General features: G+C 43.2%; 1 protein-coding gene across 2 annotated transcripts; it reads right to left on the bottom strand.

The window, feature by feature from the left end:
* Positions 1–2,340: 2,340 nt before the first annotated feature.
* On the bottom strand, positions 2,341–6,115 carry LOC121436462 (serum amyloid A-5 protein-like). Of its 2 annotated transcripts, none has more exons than XM_041636438.1 (4): positions 6,052–6,115; positions 5,415–5,509; positions 2,906–3,044; positions 2,341–2,608 (listed from the first exon to the last, which is right to left on the bottom strand). In XM_041636438.1, exons 2-4 carry the CDS (start codon positions 5,503–5,505, stop codon positions 2,470–2,472), a joined length of 369 nt encoding a protein of 122 aa, XP_041492372.1. In that variant the 5' UTR covers positions 5,506–5,509; positions 6,052–6,115; the 3' UTR covers positions 2,341–2,469. The 2 variants fall into 2 exon arrangements, with proteins under 2 accessions (XP_041492372.1, XP_041492456.1); XM_041636522.1 differs by having other exon boundaries at positions 5,415–5,506; positions 6,052–6,100.
* Positions 6,116–10,291: the final 4,176 nt, after the last annotated feature.

The raw sequence follows: 10,291 nt of genomic DNA, 5'->3' as shown, positions 1-10,291 counted from the left end.
CCCAATTTACTCAGGAGATCTTGTCTTTTTCTACTTACTACTTTCCATGTAGATTAGATCTATGTAAGTCTCTCTTGGTGTCTTCATTGTTGCCTAAGTTCTCTGGGATTGTGGTTTGTAGGCAGGCTTTCTTTGCTTTATGTTTAAAAAACACCTATGAGTGAGTACATGTGATAATTGTCTTTCTGTGTCTGGGTTACCTCACTCAAAATAATGTTTTTCAGCTCCATTCATTTTCCTGCAAAATTCAAGATGTCATTTTTTTTTCTGCTGTATAGTTCTACATTGTGTAAATGTATCACATTTTCCTTATCCATTCTATGGTCGAGGAGCATTTAGGTTGTTTCCAGGTTCTGGCTATAAAAAACAAAGCTGATATCAACATAGTTGAGTACATGTCCTTGTGGCACAATCAAGCATCTTTTGGATATATACCCAAAAGTGGTATTACTGGGTCTTGAGGAAGGTTGTTTCCTAATTTTCTGAGAAATCACCACACTGGCATCCAAAGGGGTTATACCAGCTTGCATTCCCACCAGCAATGCAGAAGTGTTCCCTTTCCCCACAACCTCTCCAGCATAAGTTGTCATCAGTGTTTTTGATCTTGGCCATTCTTTCAGGTGTAAGATGGAATCTCAGAGTTGTTGTGATTTACATTTCTCTGATGACTAAGGATGCTGAACATTTCCTTAAGTGCCTTTCAGCCATTTTAGATTCCTTTGTTGAGAGTTATCTGTTTAGGTTGTACTTGATTTTTTAATTGGATTATGTGTTCTCTTGGTGGTCAATTTCTTGAGTTCTTCAGAACCATCAATCATGAAGGAAATTTTAAGAATATGATGCTCATCTTCCCCCCAAAAATGAATTATAGATGCTTGTCTTTGTTTAGTGTGCTGGTTAAAAGTTGTTGTGAACAATGGTCAAGAAAAAAGCTAAACAAAAGAGATTAGATTCTGGGTCCTGCTTTGAAAAGTAAAAAAAAAAAAGGGAACTGTTGTGGGATAATGCTTTGTACACTGTAAATATTTGTCACTCATATTGGTTTAAAAAAGTGATTATTGTCTAGTACACAGGCAGGAAATACAGACTGGGCAATTAGACTAAGAGAATTCTGGGAAGATAAAAGGCAGAAAAGCAGTCACATCAGCCAGATGCAGAGGAAGCAGATGAGAATGCCTCATTGAGAAAAGGTACCAAGCTCTTCAGCTAAACATAGAAAAGAATTATGGGTTAATTTCATGTTCATGTCAGCATTGTTTGTTATAGACAGAATCTGGAAACAACCAAATGCCCCTCAACTGAAAAATAGATAAAGAAATTTTGGTACATTTACACAACGAAGTACTACACAGCAGAAAAAAAAATAATGACATCTTGAAATTTGCAGGTAGTTGGGTGGATCTAGAAAACATCTTATTGAGTGAGGTAACCCAGACCCACAAAGACAAATATATGTACTCATTCATAAGTGGCTTTTAGACATAAAGCAAAAAAACAAAACCAAAAAAAAAGGCCTATAGTTCACAATCTCAAAGAAACCTGACAATAATGAGGACAATAAGAGACATACATGGATCTAATTGACATGGGAAGTTTTAAAAAAAGGATCTTTTAAGTAAATTGGGAGCATGAGAACCATGGGAGAGGGTTGAAGGGGAGGGGAGAGAAAGGGAAGGGAGGAGAGAAAAATGTGTAGCTCCATAAAATCAATAAAAAATGAAACCATGAATAATAAACAAGGCAGACAGCCCTGAAAGAGCAAATGATGAGGCTATCCTCTGACCTCCAAAACAAAGACAAAACACACAAACACAGGCTTCTGCACAGGCAGGAGCACATACTCACACTCACATACACACACACACACACACACACACACACACAAATAATCTGCATATTAGAGACAGTGGGCTATTATTCTGATATAATGAATAGAAGTTGGTCAATGACTGGATTCTAAAGTGTTCTTGTGATGACAAAAAATCTACATGGCAGTGTCTAAGGCAGAATTCACCCCTGCAATCTTCCCGTGGTTGTATCCCTGTCTACAGGGGCAGAGAGATATCAGAGACTGCAGTGAGGGAAGAGAAAGTGCTAGAACGCAGTAAATACAGAGCATGGGGGTCAGGATATGGAAAGGTCTGAAAACACTATCTCTGTACCTTCAGGACTTGAATAGTCACGTGATCCCAAATGGGGAGTGGGGCAGTCATCAGAGCCGTCTAACTGTGTGACCTGTGAGAACACAAGACCTAAGCCTAAAATCTCTATTCCAGACTGTGTTTAGTATTGACCCTCTATACCAAACAGATCTATCACTGAGAACACAATGATAGGAAATTTCATCTTATTAATTTATTGCACATACACTGTATGTTCTCCATGCCCACAGTGTGCACAAAAGTAAAGAATTCCACGTCCTGTCCCTAGAGCCCACAGTACAGTCTCCTGAGTCTGAAGGGGGGATGCTCAGTATTTTTCTGGCAGGCCTTTGGGTCTGTAGTAATTGGGATCTTTGCCACTGCGGCCCCATCTGTTGGCTTCCTGGTCAGCCATGGAATCCTCATGTCCACGGCCTATGAGACTCTGAATGTTCTCTCTTAGATCACTAGGAGAAACAGACATAGAAAAAAATCTATCACCAATTGCCACAGCCATAGTACACCTTCCCAGTTCTCCCATTAGCATGGAATGCATTGGAAGCAGGCCTACCCAGCTCGAGATGAGCGTTAGCTCTGTCCACAGCCCAGGATCTACACTGAGCATGAATGGAGGAAGTAACTGCATGAACAAGTGGATGAGGACACAGATTGGCATGACCCTCTCTGGGGCTCATCTGCCACTGGTCTCCCAGCATAGTCAATCCCTGCCACCCAGACCCAGCATCCCGACAGTCTGTGTTTACCTGAGGACTTCAGCAGCCCAGACTCCCCCGGGACCCCTTCGGGCAGCATCATAGTTCCCTCTAGCATGGAAGTATTTGTCTGCACCTATCCAGTTGGCCTCCCTCATGTCAGTGTAGGCTCGCCACATGTCCCTAGTGCCTGGGTGGGAAAGACAACAGGAACATGACCTAAAGACTCTGCCTATGACTTAGCAAGGATGAAAAGGAATAAAGGAACTCATGGCTTGAGGCTGTGATCAGAGAAGCCTAAGACCATGGCAGAGAAGAACATTGTCCAAATGTAGTTGGTCTCACCAGGTTGCTCCTAAGAGTCATTAGAAGATGCTTCTGTGAGAGCTGGTGCTGCAACTCTCCCCCTACTTGGGAGAGCTGGTTCTGGCACTCTGGAAAGATGGCCTCACCTCTTACTAAGGTATGGGAGAATTGGTCCAGATGGCATGGGCTTAGAAGAACCGGCTCTGCCCCTCTCCTGAGAGGGTGTTCCCAGTGGCCCAGACTGACCAGCTCAGCTTCCATCCAGATCCACAAACTGGGCCTTAGTTTGGCCCACCCTAGAAGCTGTCCTTTGGACACCGAGTCCAATGACATCCTATCAAGTGGAGAGGGATGTGGCTCACAGCCTAGTCCCCTCAGTACAGCCTGAGTATCCGGTAGAGAACTTCTCAGGCAAAGCCCCGGGTCTGAAGAGATAATGGCTTTTGCAACTTTGGCCGCATTCCTTGGCTTTCTGGGTAGACTCAAGGCTTTCCAATCCATGGTTCTCCATTCCAAAATAGTACCAGTTTAGGAGGCCCTGAAAGTATATCTTGGCTATGCTGAAATCCAAGGAACGGAGACAGGAAGTAAATCGGAGGGAGAGAGAGCCCCACAAAAAAGGCCCATCCTCCACTCCTACCAAGGAACGACCTAGTATATACTGGAAGAGTTAAAATGTAGGCACAGGGAAAAGAAAATATCACTGTCTTGTGCAAGGGCCTCAGCCTGCTTCTCCTTTCCACAACCTGCGACAAGACAAGACAACCATCTTGATCTTCACTTTGTTGTTGTGGGTTTTATTTATCATGACTCTCCATCCTTTCCCTCCACTTCTAGATTTCTACAACAACCAGACCCAGCAAGTAGAGACAGCAGGAGAGGTCACAGGCAGGAATGGTAAGTAGCATGAAGCAGAATGAGCGTTTTCTGATAGTTTTAGAAGCCCAGGTGTCTGTAGCTCCTTTTCATTGGGCCTTGAATTTACTCTCAGCAGAGAAGTATCTGTCTGGTTTTCTAAATTGCCTTTTAGATTGTCCCAATAGGCTCTCAATAAGACCCAAGTCCTACAGAGGCAGGAAACTTCAAAGAAGCAGACCTGGGGTTTTGCTGCAGTGGTGGAAGATGTAAACTTCCTGTGGATTTTCACATTTTCACCCTGAAAACATAATACTTTGAAGTGGTCCAGGAGGTGAGTTCCTGGCCCTGTGGAGGGCTTCCCTAGAGACCCTAAGGGGGAAACTTTTCCTTGGACTAGACCAAGTTGGATTAATGAAAGTTGTTGAATCCTAGGCAGTGTCTTCTATGAATCTGGGTATATATACTCTGCACAAAGAGAGGTGACACTGTCTCTTAAGAAAGCTAACAAGTGAAGACCATATTCCAGCTGGAAGATCCTAGGACAGTTTGTGTAGTAAGAGAAGACAGAGAATGCATTTTACCATGGCCACTGAGAAAAACGCATCAAAGAATGTATACTAACTACATTTCTCATGGCAGTGTCAAAATTTCTGAGAGGGTACTTAGCAAATTTGTCTGTATTTTGGGTTGCAGGTTGAGGGGACTACATGGTGGTGGGATGACCAGTGTAAAATAAATAAATATCCATGATGTCAAAATACATGAGAACTTGCAATGCTGAATTTCCAGGAGTCCTACGTCCTTGCTCTTGGCTCTATGTCTAGAATAGGATGGGAAATATGTGGAAGGTACTATCTGCAGGCATTGTGTGTTGACTAAGCTCATGTGTCTCTAGAGACATACTGAGTGCTCCCTTGCTCTCGAAGACTGGTTAAATTTACTGTCTGTGAATTTCACTGTGGAACACACTCTCTGGAAAGCCTTGGCTGCTGTCACTGCGTTTGGGGACTGCAATGGTTCTCCTCTTCCTCTCCTGGAACACTAGGATGTTCTTCATTTCACAGCCCCAAGACATAGAGGTGAGCTGTTCATCACCTTCCACAAGGGGGCAGCAGATCCCCTCTCCTGCTGGCGAATCTGCATCTTTCAGGTACAGATTGCTCCTATATTTCTGTGGAAAAGCTGCTGTACTCACATTATGTGCTCTTAGGCTAGGGGTCCTCACACAAAGAGGTCAACACTGACCATAAAAGTTCAGAACTACATAGGAAGAGCAAAAATGTTCCCCTATCCAGGATACGTCACAAGAATGTTTGCCCTGAATTTTGTGGTCCCTGCTCTGGTAAATACTTGGAATCCACAAATCCAACCTCCTGCCCCCATCCTTTGCTCTTACCTTGACCAGCTTCTTTAATGAACTCGAGCCACCTTTGGCTGTCAACTCCCAGGACCAAGAGACACAATATGATGGCAATGGAAGGCTTCATCCTGCTGTAGGGTCAGGGAAACAAAAGGCAAGGATGAACGTGCCATTTCATGGGGTGGAGGATGCTTCTATAATGTTGAGCTGTGCTTGTATGTCAACACCAAATCCCACTGGATTTTATACAGAAATCCACACACATGTAGAGAGATGATGTAAGTGGATTCCAGAAAGTGTCTTGCTCCCCATTTCCACGTGTTTCATTCAACTCCCAGTGCCTGAGAGTTTGCAAATGGACCCCTAGTATAGAGCACTTTGCATTCTGATCTCGCCAGCCAAAACCCAACTGTATAAGAAGCTTCTGGAGAGGCGTGTGGTGGCTTTACAGCCATCATAGGTCTCTGCAATCTATCTGTAGAAGGCTGACCCCACCCTTCCTTGAATTCACACAGAAGCAGACAACAAATCCCCATGGCAACAGCACTGTCTCCTATGAATCCTAATGCATCTAGTAGATTCAGGAGAGAGACCAGGCATGAAAACACAGCCAGTGAATGCTGGCGGAACAGAGTCTGCAAAGAGCAAATGCTGGGAAGTTCTGACAACTCACCTGGAGATGTCAGTTCCTGCTGAGACCTCGGTGAGCGGTTTGTGTTACTCGTTGAGGAGATGTGGCTGGGGCTGCCTATATATACTGTCACTTGGCTAGTGGAGAAATCCCCTTTTTGATCTTGCATAATCCCACTTGGCCATAATTTATGTTTCAGAACACAAAGTTTTCTCTTGACACAGTTCGGCTTTCCCCAGATTGTGCAATCTACCTATGCTCAGGAATGCAGCATGTGGAGCTTCCAGAGTCTTCCTCATCCTGACTGGAAATAATCAAGGTAAGGACTTTCCATCAAATCATGCAGAGCCAGTGTCTAAGGAAGGAACATTAATACTGAAAAACTGAATATATAATAATCATGGGGGTGCATGGCAAATCCAAAGCCTGAGATTATGTCCTTTCAAACTATAGTTCAAAATTAAGCTGGGTCTGTTAAATAGGAGAAGGAACAGAAGACATTGACTTTTGGCATCCACAGGGGTGAACTGGGAAAGGACTTCTCCAGACTCAAGTGTGCTTATTCATGAGCAGTCGCTAAGAAAGATAATAAAGCAGATTAATTCAGATACTGTTATAAACCAGGAACACAAAACGATAGTACAGGAATTTGCTTCAAAGTCATGAAGAACTAAGACACCATAAGCAGGCATGAGCAGGGCCCACAGGTTGTTAATTTTGCTACAGGGCTTCAGGCAGAAAGTGGCAAAGCACAGAACAGAAATGCTGGGAGAAAACATCAGGAAACAGCTGTTGGAGATGGAGAAGCAGCACTAGGTATTTGTGGTAGTTCACATATGACTCAGTTTCCATCTGGAGTCGATTCTGACTCATGAGTCATTCGAGTTAAAGCTTGCCTGCTCTACTTTTTCCAATAATATTGAGAACTGTGAGAGACTCCTGATTTAGCCCATGGGAAAGAGCATTTTGCCCATCTGTGATAAAACAACATCCTCTCTAGTAGAAAGAATACGGCCGACGCCGGTGGGAGTGTCATATATCAATCTGTTGATTTTATTGGCTGAGTAATAAACAAACTGCTTGGGCTCATAGCTTAGAACATAGGTGGGTGGAGTAAACAGAACAGAATGCTGGGAGGAAGAGGAAGTGAGGTAAGACGCCTCAGACAGAGATGCCATGCTCCACTCTCCCAGGCAGATGGGATTCAGCTCCGACCCAGGATGGACGTAGGCTAGAATCTTCCCGGAAAGCGCACCTTGGGGTGCAACACAGATGATTAGAAATGGGATAAATTAATATGTGAGAATTAGCCTAGAAGAGGCTAGATAGAAATGGGCCAAGCAGTGTTTAAAAGAATACAGTTTGTGTGTTGTTATTTCAGGGCATAAGCCAGCAGGCGGCTGGGGTGTTGGGGACGCAGCTCCGCCACCGCTCTTATTACTACAGATGCCAAACCTCAATAACATCAGAATAGAAAGTAAGGCTGCTTCCGAGCAGCAAGCACATGTTAGAGAGGAGGCTGATCACTCAAGGACCAGAATGCTCTTGTGCTTAGATACTGACTATCTGTGCTGTGAAATTTTCTGCCTTTGCTTATAAGGTTGTTCTGAAATAAACTCTGGGCTGTTTGGTGGTTTGGGCATGATCTAACAGACCTCCTGATTCTATCCTGTGTTTCTCTCAGTTCCTTTCATCTGATATTTCCTTAGCCTTAGCGTCCCCCCAATCCAGGAACCCTAGCTGACTTTGTAGCAGCAGGCTCCTACAGATTTTGCTATGTGAATTTATCTTATGAGAAAAGTCTATTCAGGTCATTGGGCACTACAATTCATTTTGTATCCTCACCCCTCTATTCAAAAGAAAAAAATGTGTTGGCTTCCTTGGAGAAGGGAGGGGTACAGCTACAACATGGTTGGTATGATGAGAGCATCGCATTTGTTTCTCTGTTCTCAGGGGCCCTCGACTGGAAGCCTGGGGACAGTGTTCACCCAGAAAGAAATAGCTCAGGGTTGGGTTCTTTTTTGCCTGATATTGTTTGTTAAAAGAAGAGGGATGTGAATATTTCATTGGAGAGACAAGATGATGTAGACAAACCGTGCAAGGTAGAAGATGGTGAATCCTTGTCGGGAAGAAGGAATAACAGGCGAGGAGAATGGAAGCGAAGAGCTTTTTGTTGGACTGCAAACCCCGGGACAGTATGGTGGGTGAGGAGGACTTTGGTAAAGCGGTACAGGATGAAGCAAGTCAGGCAAGGCTGGGCACCATGTTTGAGAATCTTTATCCTAGATTAGAGTCCAGTTTCTTAAAGGACCCAGTATCACCTGCCTATGGGCAACACTGTCCCATGGGCCTATGACATTCCACACCAGTCATTAATCAAGAAAATGCCCTACAATGCAAGGAAAAGTGACCCACACCTTGAATTCCAGCACTCAGGAGAATATTTGTGAGTTCGAGGACAAACTAGTCTATATAGTCAGTCCTAAACCAACCAAGATTGCATGAGAATTTGCTTTGAGAGAGAGAGAGAGAGAGAGAGAGAGAGAGAGAGAGAGAGAGAGAGAGAGAGACTCACTTCTCTATTGAGGTCCCAATTCCCAGGTAATTCTAGCTTTTGTCAATTGAGAAAAGGTCAGTCAGGATGGAATGATAGGATAAAGTAAATTATTGGAAATTCTCAAAGAAATAATAAACAGAAGGAAAAGAGAATACATTTCAGGCTGCTTCTCAGGCATGCTTTCACACACACACACACACACACACAAAGAGAGAGAGAGAGAGAGAGAGAGAGAGAGAGAGAGAGAGAGGCACACATACAGTCATTCTTTTTGAAAATACTCAAAAACAATTAAGAAAAAAGAATCATCTTAATAAGATGCATTTTGATTGAGTATAATATACAGGATCTGAATGATAAGAGACCATTGCCCTAGTTGAATTGGAACCATGTTCTTTCTGGCAGTGTGTACGTAAGTGTGCATCTTTCAGGCTTTGGTTTTTCACACTGTAAAGAAATACCATGTCCCACCTCTACACGTCATGTTTCTGATAACCTTCCCTGTTAGAAAACAGTACGTGTGTGGGTGTGGGCAGGGAGCAGAGAGACAGAGGGAGGCAGAGACAGAGGCAGAGGCAGAGAGACAGAAACATAACTGCTATCAGATATGTAGCCCTGGCTGGCCTCAAACTTGCAGTGATACCCCTGTTTCTACTTCTGTGTGCTTTCTTTACAGGAATATGCCACCCCATTTGATATCAAAATATGCATTAGTTCCATCATGGATTTTCATCATCTACTTATACTGCAGCATTTTCATTTCTAAGAGAGTTTGCAAAGCATTGCAGAAAAATCCAACATGCTCTACGCCACAGTAAGACTTTCTCAATTGCTAGGATTTGAGCATGGAATTTGGTGTCGAATTACAGAGTCATCTCAAATTGACTCATAACCATATTCTGCCAACTAAAATTGGAATAAAACATTCATACATTGTACAGCTTCTAGACACTTCTCCAGATTTTTTGACTTCTGGAGAATACAGATGATTTGTTTTTGGTTTTTGTTTTGGTTTTACTGCTTTTATTGAGCTATATACTTTACTCCTCTCCCCTCCCTTCCTCTCCCCTCTTCTTCTTCTCTCTCCCATGGTCACCATGCTCCCAGTTTACTCATGAGATTTTGTCTTTTTCTACTTCCAATGTAGATTAAATCCATGTATGTCTCTCTTAGGGTCCTCTTTGTTTTCTATGTTCTCTGAGATTGTGAATTGAAGTTGTTTTTTTTTATGGCTTTAGAATACAGATGATTTCATTGTCATCTTTCAGCTCATATTTGTAGAGCATCCACTCTTGAAAGAGGTAAAACAGCTGATGTGGGTACAAAGATGGCATACAGCAATACAGACATTTTTGTTCATGGATGTTTTATAAATATATATTCTCTGTAGGCAGGTAGGCCAGCATAATAAAGTGTACTGAATGTTAAAAGTAGCAATCTGTGACAATGTCAGAAACAACTGAACCCTCAGGTCCCTAGTCCTCTATCCCACAAGCTCCATCCATCCTCTTCTCTTCTTTTTTCTTGTGCACCTGATGTTTCTGCTCCTTTGGAGTTAGTATTCCACCCAGGGGGCTGGCTTCGGCATAGCAGCTATTCCCTTAAGACCAGTATCACTCTCTTCATCTGTGCACTTTTGTTCCTACAAACTATGCTGACATTCACTGGACAAATGCCTTTGCATTGTGCATAAACTAATATGGTCATTCTTGCTCAGTTCTGCTG

The sequence above is a fragment of the Microtus oregoni genome, unplaced genomic scaffold, assembly GCF_018167655.1.
Source record: "Microtus oregoni isolate MIOR12 unplaced genomic scaffold, Mior012 000000F_ref0000247, whole genome shotgun sequence".
Taxonomy (NCBI): Eukaryota; Metazoa; Chordata; class Mammalia; order Rodentia; family Cricetidae; genus Microtus; species Microtus oregoni.
The sequence above is the reverse complement of the archived record's forward strand: the minus strand, read 5'-3'. Positions and strand labels throughout refer to the sequence as shown.